The 19,936-nt window shown below is 52.3% G+C and overlaps 1 protein-coding gene across 2 annotated transcripts in view; it reads left to right on the top strand.

The window, feature by feature from the left end:
• The window catches only part of OTOG (otogelin), a 100,131-nt gene that overhangs the window by 42,315 nt on the left and 37,880 nt on the right, over positions 1–19,936 (top strand). For both annotated transcript variants that reach the window (XM_055281306.2, XM_063641925.1), the window contains 11 exons: positions 1,796–1,934; positions 3,543–3,677; positions 3,960–4,106; positions 4,397–4,516; positions 6,398–6,514; positions 7,211–7,367; positions 10,028–10,054; positions 12,566–12,733; positions 16,208–16,486; positions 18,664–18,781; positions 19,492–19,571. In XM_055281306.2, coding sequence (XP_055137281.1) covers positions 1,796–1,934; positions 3,543–3,677; positions 3,960–4,106; positions 4,397–4,516; positions 6,398–6,514; positions 7,211–7,367; positions 10,028–10,054; positions 12,566–12,733; positions 16,208–16,486; positions 18,664–18,781; positions 19,492–19,571 — 1,487 coding nt within the window. The remainder of the gene's footprint in view (positions 1–1,795; positions 1,935–3,542; positions 3,678–3,959; positions 4,107–4,396; positions 4,517–6,397; positions 6,515–7,210; positions 7,368–10,027; positions 10,055–12,565; positions 12,734–16,207; positions 16,487–18,663; positions 18,782–19,491; positions 19,572–19,936) is intronic.

Below are 19,936 nucleotides of genomic sequence, written 5' to 3'. Positions count from 1 at the left end.
TTCTCTGCTCGTCTTTTATTGCAAAACACTCTGAACACTTTTCCTATACTTGCTGTTTCAGCTTCCTGTTCTCCCATTCCCCTTTAAACCCTTTCGGTCAGGCATTTTCCCCATCATTCCATCGAAACTATTCCTACTAAGGTCACCAGTAACTTTCATATTGCCATATCCAGTTAGCCTTTCTCAGTCCTCACCTTCCTAGACCTGTGGGCAGCATTTGACACAGTTGATCACTTTTCCATTATTCCCTCCTTCTTGATACTTTCATTTGTGTGGCTTTTGGGGCACCACCTCCTCTTGCTTTTCCTCCGAACTCTCTTCCTGTTACTTCTCGGCTTCCTTCATTGGTTCTTCCTCTTCTCCAACCTCTTGTTATTGGAGCGGCCCAAGGGACCCCTCCTTCTCAGTATTTATACTCACTCCCTTGATGAACTCTCCCAATCTCATGGCTACAAGGCCCATCCATAGGCAGAGGACTACCAGATTTCTACCTTTAGTCCAATCCATACTTCTCAACTCTAGGCTCACACATCCAGCTGCCTACTTGACATCACCATATGTATGTCTAACGCAGGTCTCAAATTCAACATGTCCAGAACAGCACATCTGATCTTCCCCCTCAAACCTGCTTCTCCCTCAGCCTTCCCCATCTGAGTTGATGAAGACTTCATTCTCCCAGTTGCTCAGGCCAAGAAACCTGGAGTCAACCTCGAGTCTTGTCTTTCACTACCTTTATCCAACCTGTCTACAAATCCCTTTGGTTCTACCTTCAAAATACACCCAAAATCTGACAACTTCTCCCTCTTTCCACTGCTGTTACCCTGCTCCAGGCTGCCATGATCTCTCCCCTGATGTGCTGCAGTAGCCACTCAACTGGTCTTTCTGCTTCCCCTTGACACTCTTGAGCTTAGGTTCAGTGCGGCAGCCAGAGTGGAACATGAATCACATAGTGTCATTCCAATGATGAAGTCTTCCAATGCCCACCCCCCTCATTCCTAGCAGGAGCTAACCTTCCTGCAGTGGCCTTATTGGACCCATGTCACCTGACCCTCCATTGCCCCTCTGAATTCCTCTTCTACTCTCTTGCCCTTGCACTCTCCATTCTAGCCATGTTGTCTCCCGAGTGTCCCCCACAGACTTTGGAGAGACTGTACCCTTTGTTTGAAACACCCTTTTTCCAGATGCCCACGGAGTTAACTCTGTCACCTCCTTTATGTCTCTACTTACACGTGCCCCAACCACCCTATTTAAAATTGTAACCCACTCCACCCGCATTCCCAGTGACCTGTATCCTGCTCCCCCATAACACTCATTGCCTTCTAATGCGCTATAGTACATGCTCGCACTGCCTTATTATTTTTTATTTAGTGTATCTCTTCTCCCTCTAGAATAAACATTCCCAGAGGCAGACGGTTTTCTTTTTGTTTTATTCACTGAAGTACCACAAAATTTTGGAATAATGCCTGAGATATGGTGGGCACCTAATATTTGTTGAATGAATGGGTAAGTGAATGAACGGAGGGGTAAAGGGAGTATGGACTTTGGAGTTAAATAGATCTGGGTTAAATATCAGGTCCATTATTTATTGGCTGTGTTTCATAACCTCTCTGAGCCCTGGTGTCTCCTGCATGAAATTACAATCCTGCCCTCCAGGGTCCTGTTAGAGGTTGGTGTTTGTTGACCTCTTTGCCGAGGGACACAGTGCTCATGCATTCGATAAGCCATGGCTCTGTCATGAGTATTCAGGTATGGGGTAGGTGTGCCCTGTGAACTGGTCTGGGCATGTGTTTTTCAGTGTGTGCCAGCGGGGCTCATTCCAGTGCACCCTCCACCCTTGCGCCTCCACCTGCACTGCCTATGGTGACCGGCATTACCGCACGTTTGATGGGCTCCCGTTTGACTTCGTGGGAGCATGCAAAGTGCACCTGGTCAAGGTGAGTTCCCAGATGTTTCTGCCCAGTTGGCTCCATGCACAGCTGTCAGGGCACTCTGGTGCTCTGGACTCCAGTTTGATGCAGAATTGGGTGGTGGGGGATCTAAGCCCTGAGGTGGGGCTATCTAGAGACTGGAAGAAGTGCTGAGGTGCAAGCTCAGGGCTGGATGGAGCTCACCAGTCCTGAGATACCACACTGCCTGTCTGCTCACCGTTATAATCTTGCTCTATTGGGTCCCAATGCTTTTTTCTGTCTATAATAGCAAGAACTAATGCTTTTTGAGCTGTATTATGTACCTAGGGGTCTATTGAGCCATATTTTGTGGATTATTTCACTTTAAATATCACAGCAGCTTTACAAGGTAAAGTTTATGGATCCCATGTTATAGATGTAACAATTCAGGCTAAGGGAAGTTAGGTAAGTTGCCCAAGGTCATACAGCAGTCAGTGGTAGAGCTGGGATCAAGTTTGACCAAGAAATCTGACTGGAGAGTTGGTGTGCTTAAAAGAGTCACAGGTTATAATTTTCAGCTCACCTGGAGGAAGAAAACTGGTGATGTGGGGGGCACAGTAAAGGCAGGATCCCTACCCCAGGAGGAATGGGCACTGACGTGGTGGAGGAGTGTCGCCCAGGGGACATGGTTTTGCGAATAGCCTATCTCCTCTTATAAGAGTAACATCAATAATAAAAATAACATATAATAATAACAATGACAAAACCTTTTATGGAAGGAATCCTACCTATAGGGCAGGCACTGTACTAGGGTCTTTCGCATAATTGCAGTAACTCCACAAGATCAAGATAATTGACCTCATTTTATTTAAAAAGTTTTAAAGGTTAATGCAGTTGTATATTAAAAACAAATATTCCCCTTCCCATTTCTTCTCTTCCTATCTCCCGTTGAATAACCACTCCAGTCAGGGATGAATCCTGCAAGAACATTTTTCTGCGTGACATGGACACACGCACACACACGCGCACTTTGTTTAGTTTATGTGAATAAGATTCTACAATGTGCTTTTTTCACTTAAGAGGATGCCTTGGACTTGATTTCATGTAGTTGGTACACACTTTTTTCTTTTGAACAGCTGTGTAGAATTCTACAGAAATAATGCCCTCTAGTTTGCTTTATTTTTTCCCCATCGATGGACATTTAGGTTGCCTCCAATATTTAAATGCTGCAGTGAATACCGGTGTGGATGTATCCCCAGGTTCTTGAAGTGGAATTGCTGTATAAAAAGCTACATACATTAAAAATATTCGATACCAGCAAATTCCCCTTCAAAAAGCTTACACTAGTATCAAGGATGTATGTGAGACAGTGCCTCTTCCCCATACCCTATCAACACAATCATCCCTATTATATATTTATTAATACATTCATTCATCAGATATTTTGGGGAGTCACTACATGTTAAACACTGCACTAGGCATCCCAAACCAGAACAGCTTCAGAGAACAGAAGTCGCCCAAAGTCACACAGCTCAGCTAACGCAAAGTAGAGGTGGATTGAAAGCCACTCCGGAGTGTGTGTTCCTCCACCTCTGTACCTCTTGGCAGGATCTCCTTTCTCCCTTGTTTTATAGGACTCACTTATTCTCTCCTCAGAGCACGTCGGATGTCAGCTTCTCTGTGATTGTAGAGAATGTGAACTGCTACAGCTCTGGCATGATCTGCAGGAAATTTATTTCCATCAACGTTGGGAACTCACTCATTGTCTTTGATGATGACTCCGGAAATCCTGTAAGGCTCAGTGCCTGTGAAGGTTGTGTAGACAATTTACAGTTTACCAGGGGTTGGGGCAGAAGAGGGCCGAGGCCTGCTTCCTTACCATAGCAGTTTCTCTTGGAGAGCCACTGAGTTAGGAGCCCAAACTGAATTCCTCTTGGCCAGGGTCAGGAACACAGAAGCCAATGTCAGGGTATGAGGGAGGCAGAGGCATTGGTGAGGGCCTGGCTGCAGGCATAGCTGACCTGGGCGCTAGGGGGCACTTGGGCTCAGGACTGACCATCTCTGTCCCTCTAGAGTCCAGAGAGCTTCCTAGATGACAAGCAGGAGGTCCACACGTGGCGAGTGGGATTTTTCACACTGGTGCATTTCCCACGGGAGCACATCACCCTCTTGTGGGACCAGAGAACCACAGTGCACGTCCAGGCTGGGCCTCAGTGGCAGGTACTTACACGAGCAGTGACCTTCTACTCCTGTCTGGGGCTGAGCCAAGCCCTGGGTGTCCTTGGGTGAGCTGTACCCTCCCTGAGGAGCCAAGAAGAGCATGCCTCTGTTCTCTCCTCCACCCTGCTCTGGGCCCCTTCTCCTCTGACATTGCTCCATCCCTCTTCAAACTGTGACCTCAGCAGTGGCTTCTAGGTCTATGATAGACTCCTGGGCTCATGGTGACCCCTCTGCCCACAGCTCACCCCTGGCAGGCCTGCAACTGACCATGGTGTCCTCTCTCCTTTCAGGGCCAGCTGGCGGGCCTCTGTGGGAACTTTGACTTAAAAACCATCAATGAGATGAGGACCCCGGAGAACCTAGAGCTAACTAACCCCCAGGAGTTTGGCAGCAGTTGGGCTGCAGTTGAGGTAAAGCCTCTCTTCCAGGCTGGCTTATGCCCCTCACTCAGATGGGCACTGCCAGCACTGAACCTGGCCCAAGGTCAGGGAAGAGGGATGCTGGTGTAAGGTTTCTCCTGCAATGTTCTCTCAGCCTCTGACTGCATCCCTAGCCCTAGACTCTGTCCTATGGCCCAAAGATCATGCATCGTCTTGTCTCACAAATCCAGCCGCCCACCCTACCCTGGACCAAGCCCTGGTAGGGTGGTGGAGAGTTGGGAAGGTGATAAAGTCTGTCCCAGGAGAGATGGTCACTCATGATGATGCCCCGCAGTGCCTGCCACTAGGTCTGGCACAGAGAAGAGACCAAGAGAGACTGAGGTGGGTTGAGGCAATCAGGGAAGGCTTCCTGAAGGAGATGAGAGTGGTGCTGGCACTTAAAGGCTGGGCCATGCTTAAATAGATGAATATATCAGAGATAAGGTCTCTGAGAGGAAGGGCAGCACTAGCAGAGATAGAAATGAGGGGGTCTGCCCAAAGGACAGTCTGAGAGATGTCTAACTGAGGCTGCCAATCTGTGAGCTGTGGGGGAAACAGCACTAAGTTGAGAGCAGGAGACCTGGGTTCTTGTCTTGGGTCATCCATTGACTTTCTGGGTGACCTTGAGTGAGTCCCATCTCTGCAATCCTCTGCAAAGAGAGGGGACTGGACCAAGAGAGGGGTGATGAATAGATTTCACTTCATGTGACAACTCTGATTGGTCAAAAGAGACTGCTTGGGAGCTATGTTGAGAAACATCCAAGATCTGTGTCAAGCTCAGCTGGAAGGAGGACTGTGATCGATTATTTATGTCTGCCATAGAAGCAGCAGTGGAGAGTGGTGATATGAGTGTTACATATTTGCCTCTCCTGGACTTAGTGATCTTAATGCCCTGCTGGGAAGTACACTGAGATGAGCCTATGTAGACTGGGGTAAGGGAAGCAGTCGGGCATGGCCTGGAGTTCAACTGCTCCAGGTGGGGCAGGGTTGTTCCCACAGCCTCTGAAATCCTGAGGTGGGACAAGGGTTCCCACAGCTTCTGAAAAGTGCGCCCTAACACACCCCCACTTTAGAGAAGCTCAGTGGGTGACTAACCCTTGTTGTCCCCACACCCCCATGTACATCATATTTCTCTCTTGCTAATCCCATTCGGCATACCGTGGGGTTCTCCAGTGAAAATGTAGTCTAAGGAAGGAGATTCAGCAGACATCGGAAACATCTGTATTAGTTATCTACTGCTATGTAACAATTTTATGAGGCTTAGTGGCATTAAACAACACACATGTATTATTTCAGTTTCTGTGGGCCAGGAGTCAGGACACGGCCTGACTTGGTTCCCTGCTTAGTGTCTCACAAGGCTGCAATCAAGGTGTCAGCCAGGGCTGGGCTCTCATCTGGAGGCTCCACTGGGGAAGGAACTGCATCCTCATCTGCTCACGTGGTTGTTGATTACATTCAGCTCATTGCAACTGCAGGACTGGGAGCTTCCATATTTTGGGCCAGCTTTTGGCCAGAGACCACCCTCAGCTCCAAGAGACCACTGACACTTCCATCCATGTGGGGTCCTCCAGCATGGCTGCTTGCTTCCTCACAGCCAGCAAGGGAGAGACTCCAGCAAGATGGGCTCTGGGATCTCGTGTTGGGAATCGTGTGATCACATACACATGGCCACGTCCATCCCATCACCTGGGCCATATTCTGTTGGTTTGAGGCAAGGCATAGGTCCCTTCTACACTGAAGGGGAGGGGATTTTACAAGGACATGAATATCAGGGGGCAAGGATCATGGCAGCCACCCTAAAATCTGTCTGTCACATCAGGCAACAGGCATTTGGCAAGTAGGGAGGTCAACAGCCCTGCCTTTGCCCCTCAGTGCCCAGACACCCTCGACCCTCGGGATATGTGTGTCCTGAATCCTCTCCGAGAACCATTTGCCAAGAAGGAGTGCAGCATCCTGCTCAGTGAGGTGTTTGAGATCTGCCACCCTGTGGTGAGTGGACCCCAGCCTCGGCCCCTCCTGAGTGCCCCCTCCACTTTCCTGGGATCCCTTCAGCTCTCAGACTCCCCCATGTCTCAGAGGAGACAGCTCAGATCTCCAGGGAAGATCTGCCTCTGCCATTCCCCTGCCTCCAGCCAGCTCAGATGAGTCCGTCCTATTTCCCCAGATGACCAGGCACAGACAGCCAGGCAAACAGAGCTTGTGCCTTTTTCAAGCCCATCTTGATCTGGCCCTTCCTCCTTATCATGAAGTTCTTCTAAATGGTGGACCCAAAGCCCTCATGCTGAGGCACCACCTATTGCCTGTTCTGCTTCAGTGCACACAGAGGAGGCTGGGGCTCAGCACTGCATGGCACCCTGCAGGCCTTGAAGGCTGCTGTCAGATTGGCCTTGGCTGTCTCTGGCCCTGGCTAGGCAGTTCAGGTTCTACCCCTGTTCAGCCACTCTCGGCTCCTGGATCAAACAGCCCAGACTCAGGAGAGAAGAGAGCTTAGTTCTCAAAAGTGGGCATCTGCCTGGACCATGGAGTTCTCACTTCCTTGTCCTTCTCCCTTCACACCTCATGAGACAGGATAGCTCACCCTATCCCGTGGTCCCTTCATGTTGGTGCTGGTAGTCATCAGCCGAAAAGATGCAGATCTGACATTTGGGATCTGTCCTCTGACCTCTAACTTCTGACCTTCTCCAGGTTGATGTCACTTGGTTTTACTCAAACTGCCTGACGGACACATGTGGCTGCAGCCGGGGTGGTGACTGTGAGTGCTTCTGTGCCAGCGTCTCTGCTTATGCCCACCAGTGTTGCCAGCATGGGGTGGCTGTTGACTGGCGAACCCCCCGCCTCTGCCGTGAGTGTCCCAATCACCTGAGGGGACAGAGTAGAGTGTCCCCTGTGGGCATGCCCTAGGGGTACTGGCAGTCTGTCTAGCATTTACTGAGTACTTAGAATGTACCAAGCACCAACTGCTTTGGGCATGTTATTCATTGAATTCTTACAACTACCCTTTGAAACAGGGCTATATATTTCCTATTTTACAGTTGAAGAAACAGCCTAGAGAGAGAGATCAAGTAACATGCTGAAGGTTAGTGGTGGAGCCAGGGTTCATCCCTAGAGAGTCCAATGCGAACCTGTGCTCGTAGCCACTTTATTAGAAGAGTCAGGAGCCTAGACCCAGAGCTACCACTCGCAAGCTATGTGACTTCAAACAACTCACCCAACCTCTCTGGGGCTCAATTTTCTTGTCTGAGAAACAGGAATAGACCTGCCCCCCAGGTTGACTCTGAGGACCAAATTGGGTGATGAATATAGAAGTCCTTTGTCAGCTGAGGTTTGCAGGTCCCATCAGAGGCAGCACAGATGATCAGTTTATTCAGAGTAATGGTGGTCTGCAGATGCTTTTCATTGCACACCCCTGTCAAGTAAAATCATTTTGTGCACATACATATACATACATAGATATGCATCCATAGATATACTCTTCATGTAAAATATGTAAACAGATTTAAAAATTAATATTTAAAAGATGAAAGAAAATATAAAGAAGGCTAAATTCTTCATTGATTATTTTTTATTTATTCCCACGCACCAAAGGATTTTCCTCGTGCAAGCACCTCACCTTGGGGTGCAATGGCCATTACACAGCCTTGTGCTCTGGGGTCAGACTGACTGAGTTTGGCCCCAAGTTCCACTGAGTTGGCCTGGGACATATTCCTCACACTCTGAGTCTCTTCGTCTGTAATAGAGGGGTGAAGATAACTGCTTCTACCTTGTAGGGTGTTGTGTGGTTTAAACAAGGCATTGTGTGTACAGCACTTGGCACAGTGCCCTGTGCTAATGTGGGGGTTATTGTTATTTTTTCACGGACACGCGGGTACTGACATGTCCAGAGCCCTGAAGCCTGCAGGCAAGATGCCAAAGGAAGAAGATGGAGCAGAAGGACACTTGCTGAGGGTCCACTGTGTGCCAGGCCTTGTGCCTGTGTGCATTACTTCATTTAACATGCAAGACTATGGGGAGGTGATTGAGGTGCTTACCTGGGGTACAAGGTTTCAGGGGGCATCAAAAATGCAGTAATCAAGAGAAATAATGTTTCAATATAATATTTCTGTAAAATAAAAATTGCTGTAAAAATACTGTGATGAGCAAACTGTCAAAGGATCAATAGTATTAATGTTTCCTTTTGTCTCAGTCTCTACTCTCGCTCAGTGGGAGACTGTAAATGATCTTGTCTTTATTTTTAAATTGTGATATTTTATTTATCACGGATTTTTTTGCATTAACTTTGATGTTTTAAAAATATTGCATTAAAATAGTATTTATCTTGATTACTGAGATTTTTGGTAGCCCCTTAAATTTCACATCCAAGACGAGCACTTTGCCTTACCCTGGTCCAGGCCCTGGCAGGTCTATGGGGCAGATGTATGTAGCGGTCCCACCTTAGAGGAGGGCACTAAATTTCACTGACGTTAAGTAACTTGGTCCAGTATGCACAGCTGATGAGTGAGGGAGGTGGGATTTGAACTCAGGTCTGACTCTAGAGAGCTGGCTTTTTAATGACTCTTCTCGGCTACCACCCCTTGACTGGGTACACCTTGGAAACCAGAAACTTGGCGATTTTCTAATTTTCTGGTTCAGCCTTCTGAGTCTGCAGATAGAGGGAGAGGCAGGCACGTGCCCCTAGCCACACGGCTGGCCTGTCTCCTGACTCCTAGTGCTCTTTCTGGAGGGTGACCCCAGATGCATTGACCTTGTGGTCTGGGGTGTGGAGTGAGTCGGTGGCTCTCTTCAGACCATGCCTACGTGTGAAGCATGCTGCTCCTAAGCTTTATCCCAGGTCCATCCGCCTGGCCCCTCATGGCTTTGCTGCTGGCTTTAGGGGTCTCCTGCAAGGTCCCAGGCACACCCCAGTGGACTGAGAATCTGCAGCTGAGGGGCTAGGGGAACAGGGTGTGGTGCTGGGAATGACCACTAGAGGGCACGCTGAGCCCACGCTTGCAGGAGCTTCTCACAGCTTGGCTGGTGGAAGCGCCTCTGCAGTGCAAGGGGCTTGAAGAAGCCGGGGATGCTGGGGGCTCCTGGTCCCCTTCCCACCCAAGGCTCTTGGAAGACCAATCTCCATCTTGTGCTTGCATTCCTCTGGGGGCCTTCCGCAACATTTCTGATTAAAACTCCCACCCCTTGGTTCTAATCCTGCTCTTTGGCGCCACACAAAATACACCCACTTCTTTTCGACATTCATTTGTTTGTTCATTTACTTGACACATCGCTGAGGTGCCCATTGTGTGCCAGTCTTTGAGCCTCGTGCTGTCGGCCCAGAGAGGAGCCATTCTATTTCCTTCACTTACGACATCTGCATCCATGACCATTCCCAAATCTTGACATGTGGGAGGCAGGCCAGGCCCAGCACTTGGGGAAGAAGGGAGGCTGGGATGCTGGGAGCCTTGGCTCTGTCTGTCTGTTCCAGGCTCTGGGCTGGCTCTCAGGAAGTCCCTGTTCTCTCTCTTTCAGCGTATGACTGTGACTTCTTTAACAAAGGTAAGCCCCTCCTCCCCACGCAGAGTCTCAGGGGCTCAGGCACTGCCAGCCCTGTCCTGACGCCACACAGCATCAGCCATCCCGAGGCGCTGCTGGCCCTGGAAGAGCCATGACCTGGGCTGGGAGGGCCCCCATCATGCAGAGAGAGCCCTGACAGTGCAGGGCCCAGGGGTGTCCTGCACCTCTATCCTCAGCAGTTCCTGCAGCCCCTGTCCGGGGCCCAGGCAGGCCGGCTCCCAGGGACTGTGCTCGGCAGGGCAGCCCCAATAGGAAGGAAAAACCCCATTCTCACTGATGCGCCAGCTCCTCCGCCTTCATAATCTAGCTCATCAGGCCCACCTTGGGTTCCCCGAAGATTAGCTTTTGGCAAAAGCAGACACAAACTGCCCTTTCTGACTATGGGTGGAACAAAACACGTGGCCTGCCACATTCATCTTCAAACTCAGCCAAGGTCGCAGGGTTCCGGGAGATGCTCTGACATTTAGATTAACGAGGGTGAAAACACAGGTCATAACCAAAGACCCAGGGGAGGTTAATGTCCAGTTTAGAGCCAATTCATCAATTTAATCACCAGGATTGGGTTGGTGGGGGTAGAAAAGGGCTGCCCAGGAGTAGCTTTTAGCACTGAACTTCATCCAGTTGGGCCAGGGTCAGACCTTGGCAGAGTGAGATGCTCATCTGGTCCTCAGTGCTGTTCGCCTTTGACTTCCAATCCCCGACCCTCCTCCAGGGACTGTGCTGCCAGGAGCAGGCCTATGTGGGCAGAGGCCCAGGGCTTTGTCCTCAGTTGCCTACATTATCAGATTTTGGCTTGAGTGTGGTGGGTGAAGTGGAGGGGAGAGACTGGAGACAGGATACCATCTGGGGGCCTGCGAGATGACGGCCGGACCAGGGTGTAGCATGAGCATCCACAGGACTGCAGTTCTGCCAAAATGCTAGTCCCCAGGGGCTCTTGACAGCCCCAGACCTTCCACTGGTAAAGGAATGAGGCTGCAGTGGGGGAACTGTGGTCCCTGGGACAGACAGGATCTGTCTGACATCAGGCAGGACATTTCAGCAAGATGGAGCTGTTCCGTTTTCTCTCTTCCATGGCATTTTGGGTGGCAGTAACTGGCAAAGGACAAGCTGTTTCTAGCATCTTCCACCTACCCACCCACCCACTCACCCATCCTTGCTCCGTTCTACTAGCGTTTGCTCTGGTCCAGGCCCGCCAGGTGTTGGGAAGTCAGTGGTCCCTGAGTCCTGCCACGGCAGTGTGCAGAGCGGGCTCACGCCGCCTCTCTAGCACCCATTGTGTTCCTAACTCCACATTCAGTTGGTAGTTTCCAGTTGACCCCTGGTGGGAGTGTTGACGCCATGGAAATCCGCAAGCCCTACAAACCACTTTTTTTTTGTTTGAGAGCTCATTGTTAGCCATTTTCCAGCACAGCCAGCACAGCCAGCACTGCTTGTCTCCCATCTAGTGGGGGTGACAGATGTGGACCTCCCATCCAGATCCTCATCTGAAGAGCTGTAACTGGTGTGTGCCATGCTCCAAGAGCTGGTGGGGCACAGAGGAGGAGGGACAACATTTGCATGTGGCAGGAGAGGGTGCAGGGAGAGCTTCACAAGGAGGTGACATTTGAGCTGGGCCCCAGAGGTTGAGTAGGCGTTTGCCAGGCACAAAATGGGGAGGACTACTCTGAGTGGGTGGAACGGTGTGATGAGATGTGAGCTGGGAAATAACACCACTGCTCCTTCCAGGAAGAGCAAGAGAAGTTCAGCATGGCGGGAACCAGGGCGTGGGGGGGTAGTGTGGGAGGTGGGCAGGGGCTGAGGGCTGAAGGGCTTCTGAATTCAAGCTGGGCTCTTTAGATTCTGTCCTGAGGGCCATGGAGAGCCACTGGTGCATCCCAGCAGGGGGCATGGCTGGGAGGGCAGCTCAGCAGCCGTAGGGAGGAGGCATTGGAGGGCGGGGGCACAGCAGAGGCAGGAAGAGCCTTACAAGGTGATTGTCCAGGAAGCCCATGCTCTGTGCCAATCTATACTGACAACCACAGGAATTCTAAAGACTCAACAGTGACATGTGTTTGAAATAATTAGGTAAACACTAACAGGTTTATCATCCCTCAGGCCGGGGTGGGCAGAAACCTGGTCTGATGTCTTCTTCCAGAGGGGACCTTGAATAGAGCAGTGGCTGTAATGGTGAAGTTTCAGGCAGTGGGAAGGCTGTGGAGAGACACTGGGGGGGCCCAGGTGCTCCCTGTGGGTGGCCTTCTTCCCTGGCTCCCTGTGAAGTGATTCAGGCACTGTGCAGTGGGTCTGTTCCTTTCAGGGGCTGGCAGCCTGGGAATCCTGTCCCTTCCTTCTCAGGGTCATCAAGGTCCCTGAGATCTGGGATGAAGGATGCCATCAAGAGTTCCTCCTTGGTAGCTTGCCCTCCCACCCCACTGCTGCCAAGGGGTGGGGCAGGAGGTATGGGAAGCGGGCAGGCCGGGGGGCCAGGCTGCTGATGGGGCCACTTCTCTCCAGTGCTAGGTAAGGGCCCCTATCAGCTGTCCAGCTTGGCAGCCGGTGGTGCCCTGGTGGACATGAAGGCGGTGGGTGATGACATAGTCCTAGTGAGGACAGAGGATGTGGCGCCAGGGGACATTGTGAGCTTCCTGCTGACAGCTGCTCTGTACAAGGCCAAGGCCCATGGTAAGGCCCACCCCAGTCCCACTCCAGCTTTTCTGGGAGGGAGGAGGGTGCTGGAGGAGGGGAGGGTGCTGAGGCCCTAAATATCTGTAGTGGCCGGAGAAATGGGGGCTCCGACAAGTGCCCCTCTCCCAGTTGAGATGGTGCTTCTGGGTCAGCTTCTTCTCTGCAGAGATGCTCTCCATCTGCTCCCCTAACTGCCAGGGCAGCCAAGGCCCAGGTGTGCCTCTATACCTTGCTGTATGCAATAGCTGTGCTCCAGAAAAGCCAAGCGGCAGCTCTCCCTCATGCTCCTCCTCCTCCTTCCTCTCTTCCTCTCTCACTCTCCCTCCATCTCTCCCTTCTTCCCTCCTCTCTTCCCTTTCTCCCTCCACCTCTCTTCTTGCCTCCCTCCCTTTCACTGAGCCCTAATCCCATGCCAAGCACAGAGCCAGGTACTGGGAAATCAGGGATACAAGAGACATGCTCCCTGCCCATCAGAAGCCCACAGTCCCATCGGGGAGACAGACCTGCCCAAAGGAAGTCACAGCACCTGTGAGAACACTGGGGAGGGGCCCCCAACTCAAAGTCAGGAGAGGCTTCTTAAAATAGAGGATGTTCCCCTGAGAGTAAGAAGGAGTCAGGAAGGGAAACTTCTTTCTTACTTAGTAAGCTAAGCTCAGGATTTGGGACTTTATCCTGAGGGCAATGGGGAGCCATGGAAAGGCTTTGCAGAGGGCAGGGGACGTCCTGGCTCCTGCCCAGCCCCAGGCACGGCCAACATCCCTAGCTATAGGTGATGTTCACGGTGGTGTGAGCCTGGGTGAGGTAGGTGGTACCTGGCAGAATCACGTAGCTGCACAAGGAGGCCTGGGAGTGAGGAGTCAGGCACTGGGCCGCAGGACAGCCAGAAGCACCACCCCCAAAGAGAGCACTTCCTCCCTAAACATTTCTGATCCCCAGATCCGTGTGTTCCTGCCTGACGAAGGTGTCTCACCACCTTCCAGATGTGGCAGGCCATCTGCTTAGTGACACTTTTCTGTTCTCCATCCAGTATTTTAATCTAGTAGGTAATGTATAGTCCAGAGGGGGTGTTGCCTTTCCACTAGGCTTATGGGCATGCTAAGCAGGACCCCGGAGTCACCTGGCCTTAGAGAATGTCACTGGGGACAGGATCCCAGAGGTGCTCCAGTCCAGGCTCCGTCTCAGAGTCAGGCCTGGGTCTCATGGGCCCAGTGGGGACCCAAGCTCCTCCCTCACCCATCCCATACTGCTTCTCCTGGGCTGCCAAGGAAAGGTGCCTTCCAGGTAGGACCTAGGGTGGCTGCATGGAGGAGGTGTCCCTTGAGTTGGGCCTTAAAGAATGGGAAAGATGGTTATGCGAAGAAGTGGACAGCAGGAAACGTCACAGAGGGGAGGACTCAGCAGTCACTGAGGCCCAAGCTTCCCACTCTGGAGAGTCACCACCACAGCCTGACACAGGTCACCGGGGTGCTAGTGTTACCTGAAGATTTTTGTAGGGAGGAGGTTACTTTTTTATTAATAATCATACGTTGCCCTTCTGTAGGACTTCTCATGTGCCGGCACTGTTCTAAGCACTTCATGTATAGCAACTCGTGTAATCCTCATAACAATCTTAGGAGGTAGGGACTATTATTTTCCCAGTCTACAGATGAGGGAACTGAGGCCCAGAGAGTTTAGTTGACTTATCCAAGGGCGCAGTGCTTGTTAGTGACAGGTACTAGCCATTTGGCTCCAGAGTCTTTCATTCAAACTCCTCTGCCATGCTGCCTTCCAAACCGAGGCATAAAACAAGAAATACAGAGGATGGCAGGCAAAGTCACTTGAATATTTACAGTACAGCCTCAGACTCTGCATCTCAAGGTCTCTGCCCTGTTAGGAGCACGGCAGGAAAAACAGCGGAGAAGCCTTGATCCGGGCCAACCCCGTCTTTTTGAAGGAGGAAGCCAAGGCCCAGGGAGGAGAAGTGACTTGCCTAAGGTCACGCATCCCGTGGAGCAGGCTGGGGCTAGGACTCAGTGCCCTACCATGCGGGGCTGCCCATGCCCACGCCTGCATCCCATGGGTGGGGCCGGCCATGTGGCGGTGAAGATAGCTGGGCTCTGGCCTCAGCCTGCCTGCATCCAGCCCTGCCTCCCTCATCCACCGTCAGTGTGACTCTGAGACTCTCTTCCCTCCTCTGTAAAATGGGAATAGTAATATCACCACCTTTTAACCTCTCATAGAAATTTATTCTCTCCCCACCCAACAGCCCCCAGGATGGTGAGCTCCATGAGGGCAGAATTTTCATCATTTTGCTCCCTGTTGTGGCCTCAGTGCCTAGAACAGGGCCTGGCCCACAGCAGGCTCTCAGTAAATATTTGCTGCTGAATGAAGGAATTTTTCACTTCACGGGGTTCTCGTAGGAATTTCATAACCTGCAGATAACCAGCTTGTTTAGCACAGTGCCTGGCATGTAGTAAGTCATGTGTAAACAGCAGCTGTGATTATTAACATAAATAATGAAGCGTGTCTCCGTTACCTGCCATCTTCTCGCAGCTGCTCAGGGAAGTGTAACAGGGACACTATCGTCGCTCCTCGGGACACAGGGGACACATGGAAGGGGCTGAAAATGCACCCACCCAGCACCAGGCAATGCCAAGCGCTTCACACACACCTCATTGATGATCCCTCCAACAGCCCAGGCATGAATGTGCTTGCCCACATCACAGCCAGGGTGGTGAGCTGGGATTCCCGCCCCATGCTCACTCCCTGCGCCTGCTTGTGGATTTGGGACTTGAGGAGACCCATAAGGCCCTGTGTGGGAGAAACTGCCCACCAGGCATCAAGCCCCCATGCCCTAGAACTGGGCAGTTATGGAGACCAGAGAGAGAGGACAGAGACAAGCTTTGGGTTTCTGGGCAAGCTCCTTTCTCTTTCTCTCTGGGACCCTCTCCCTATCTATGGGTTGGATGAAGGGCTGTCAATGCTGGCGCTGTGGGATTCTGTGAGGAGCAGGACCAAGCTGGGGACCCTATAGCCTGGCAAATCACCAACCTTCAGCCTGCCCCGCATGTCTAATGCAATTCAACCCCATCAGGGCAGCTGCCTCTATCGTATTCATGGATGGATCCTGGGTATCTAGAATAGCGCCTGGTACATTGACGGCACTCAAACATGTTTGCAGAAGGAGGGAAGAATGGAAAGAGGGGTGCAAAGGGGAGGAAAGGAGACAGTTCAGTTATCTTCCTGAGGCTCAGCAGTTGGGGGTTCTCTAAGCCTCCACTCGCCCTCAGGCGGAGATGGTGTGAGCAGAGGGGCAGATGGCAGGCAGAGTAGGTGGGCTGGGGGCTGGTGTAGGGGGCAGGGCCTGCTGGTCTGCAGGCATGCTGCCATCCAGAGTCGCTGAGAGAGCAGATGTGTGCTGGGATGCTGTTCCTACAGCCCACCAGTCTGGACCTCTGCCTGTACTGACCCTCCTTGTGTGGTTCTCTGCAGACCCAGATGTGGTGTCCTTGGAGGCAGCAGACAGACCCAACTTCTTCCTTCATGTCACAGCCAATGGGTCTCTGGAGCTGGCTAAGTGGCAGGGCCATGACACCTTCCAACATCATGCCTCCTTCTTGCTGCACTGGGGGACACGGCAGGCAGGCCTGGTGGCCCTGGAGTCCCTGGCCAAGCCCAGCTCCTTCCTCTATGCGTCGGGCCCAGTGCTGGCCCTGCGGCTGTACGAACACACAGAGGTGTTCCGCCGGGGCACACTCTTCCGCCTTCTGGGTAGGTGACCCCTGCCATTGCCCTCGGCCCCTTGACCCTCTTAGTCCACTGCTCTTCCCACCCTGTCCCCACTTCACCCTTCCAATTGCCCCTAAGAGGCAGAATCCTCCTTTTCCTGGCACAGGGGGCCACATGGGTGCCACCCTGAGTTGAGAGGTGGCCCAGCCTCCATGTTGATGGCCTAGGGAGCCACGGACAGTGTGCTTGGGGTCCAGCCAATTTCCTGGGTCCTGCCTACTGCCACAGGCCACATGGTCTAAAAATATAGCAGCCTTTGTAGAAGTGAGGGGAGGTGTGATCCTGGCTGCAGCATGCGTAGCCACTGGCTCAGTTTTCTTGCTGATGAGGTCACATGTCTGCCCCATGAGTTCAAGGACTGCACAAGGGGGATAGGTCCGGGGGCCAGCAGCTTTGTCTCTCAATGGAAGGCCCAAGCCCCTGGACAGGGATGGGGCAACTCCCCGACCTTCCACCAACGCCAAGGAGGTCCAGGGCCTGCCCTGCCAGGTGTGTCTGTCCCCAAAATATTGTTCTCTGCCTGAACCCTGGAGAAGGCGATCATAATTTCTTTACTGTTTTCTCTGTCTTGCATGGGGCTTGGGGGTACTTGTGTCTGTGGATGGATCCATTTGCATGTACACATACGTAAATGTGTCTTCAGCCAGCCTCTTTATTTCATCACCCACCCCACCCAAGCCAGGGCTGGGTGAGCTCATTCTTCCCTTCAGCGGTCAGTTATCCAGTCTGCCCTTGAACTTGACATGGGACAGCTTTATCACTGGCCATGATGACAAGACTTGCTCATGATGGGAGTATCTGTGTCCCTCTCCAGAAGACACTGGGGCAGAGTGGCATGAGCGGAGGCTTTGAAGCTGGACAGCCTTGGGTTCAAATCCTGACCATGGTCCTAGACACTTGGAGGAGAACCCCCAACTCCTTGAGTTGGTTTCTGCACCTGTGGAATGGGGATATTTGTCTCGGAAGTGTGCTGTGAGGACTGGCTGTGTCTTGCGGGCTTTGCCCTGGGCTGGCACGTAGTAGGTGCTCCCCAAATGTAAGTTAGGCTTTTGGAAAAGCAGGTTTCTTCACAGCTGGCAGCAGTGTTCAGGTTAGGGCATCTGGAGGAGCTGCCGGTGAGGGCTGCTCCGTGGAGCCTACTTCGGAGCCTACCCACACCTCCCTGCCCAGGCTGTGTGTTCAGAAACTGGTCACTTGTGCCGAGGTAGCCTGGGGTCTACTTGTCTGCCTCCAAGCCCCCCATAGGCTGCAGACTTTTCCCTCATTTGTCAAGGCGCTAGCCACGGGGCCTCTTTTGAGAACATCTCCCCTGAAAACCTTTCGTTTTCCCAGCATAATCTGTGCCCCGGTTTCCTCTTCTCTAAAGTGGGGGTAATAATAGCGCCTACTTCATAGGACGATGATGAGGTTTAATGAGTAAATCCGTGTGAGATGTTTTGGGTAGCGCCCAGTGCTGTTCAGGAGTTAGCCCAGCCGCTGGGGCAGTGAGGGCGGTGCTCACACGACCTGCAACTCTCAGGTCCTGAGAGGCTCTTCAGGGGGCCCTCTGGGAACAGAGAGAGCTGAGTCTGGGGAATAGCACCTCCCTTGCAACCTGTCTGGGGCCAGGTGCCCAGGAACGCCTTGGGCTAGAGGGGAAGGGATACCCTCTAGAGGGGAAGTGCCTCCCCTCACCCTGCAAAAGAGAGCCTCTTGCCTCCATGGAGGTCTGCAATAGCCCTGCTAGAGGCAGGGCAAGGAGGAGGTTACTGTGTCCTGGGATGCAGGGCAACCCTGAGCACCAGGGTCCCAGAGGGGCAGGGTGGGTGGCAGGGCATCCCAAGGGAGAGATCAGAGGTCCAGGCCTCTTCTTTGACCACCCTTCGAAGCCTCACTCCAACTGCTGGGCCAGAGCTTCCCTGTCCTCAGTCCTTGCCTGTCCTCAGTCCTTCCCTGTCCTCAGTCCTGCATTCAGCTCCCAGATCCCCATCCCCAGGATCCCCCAGGCACTCACCCCAACCACCATGAACGCAGTTTCTCCTTAGCATGGTTTCTTCCCCATTTGCTTTCCCTGCATAGGTCCATTTGTCCCCTCCACAGGATTGGGGGCAGGGCTGAGCTCTGGGACTCCCTCTGTGTCTTCACCTGACCCAGAGTTGCTGCCCCATCTCACTTTCTAGATGCCAAGCCCCCGGGGGGTGCCTATCCCATCTGCGAGTGGCGCTACGATGCCTGTGCCAGCCCCTGCTTCCAAACCTGCCGGGACCCATGGGCAGCCAGCTGCCGGGATGTACCCAGGTGAGATGCCAGGGGCCATGGGCATGGAGCCAAGGTGTGTGCACCAGTGTGTGTGTGCACCCACATACACTTGTGTATGAGTGTTTCATATGTTGAGTGTATGGGGATGTGTGTACCAGGGTAACTGTGTCTTTCCATATATGCACATATGTGAGCATATGTATCTATTTGTGCATGATGTGCATGCAGCAGAGCCTTGTGTGTGTTTGTGTGTGTACTACTATAACTGTGCATTCATTGTACACAGCTGCATGTATGCAGGTGTAGTGTGCAGCTGTGTGCGTGTGTGAGAGTGTATTCACATGTTTGTGGGAGTCTCTGTGGATGTGTTTGCATGTATATGTAAACATTTTGGAGTCCTGCAGGGTTGGAGGGGGTATGTGAGGCCATGTGAGAATGTGCCCAGGCAGAGACACATGTGAACATGTACATGAGTGTGTGCAGAAGTGTACCTTGCTTGTGTGTGTGTGTTTCCCTCTCAGTCTGAGCGGTAGAAGTATGCAGGAGTGTGCCGCATACACATTGGGTGTGTGTGTTCCCGTACATGTGTGACAGCATCTCTATGGAGGGTCGTGTGTGTACACGTAATAAGCACATGTGTGCACACACACGTGTCATAAGAAAGGATAAGGCCTGTGCTCAATCGAGGGAAGAAGAGATGGCCCTGCCTGTATTTCAGGGCTTTAACCTGCTCCCTGCTCTGTCCTCAGGGTAGAAGGCTGTGTCCCTGTGTGCCCTACCCCCAAGGTCCTGGATGAAGTCACACAGAGATGTGTCTACTTGGAGGACTGTAAGTGGCCCGGACTTCTCATCCTTCCCTCAGATTTCCTCTAAGTCCCTAGGGTCTCACTGAGCAGTCATGCCTCAAAGCTCCCAAGTCCCAGAGAAGCAAGATCAGCACAGGGACCTTTGGAAAGAGGCACAGGCACAGGGGAGGCACAGGCCTCATCCGGTCTATTGGCCCCATTTCACAGAGAGGAGAAATGAGGCCCAGAGTGGGGTCACATGGTGAGAAGGTGGTGCAGCCAGACTTAGACCTGAGGTCTCTTGGCTCTGGGGTCAGGGTCTGACGTCTGGGGCAGAGTCTAGATCTGCTGACTTCTTCCGGCCATCAGAAGCTGCCCTCACCCCATCACCGAGGGTGCCAGTCCTCAA

The sequence above is a fragment of the Symphalangus syndactylus genome, chromosome 6 (genome assembly GCF_028878055.3).
Source record: "Symphalangus syndactylus isolate Jambi chromosome 6, NHGRI_mSymSyn1-v2.1_pri, whole genome shotgun sequence".
Classification (NCBI taxonomy): Eukaryota; Metazoa; Chordata; class Mammalia; order Primates; family Hylobatidae; genus Symphalangus; species Symphalangus syndactylus.
This window is presented reverse-complemented; position numbering and strand designations above follow the sequence as displayed.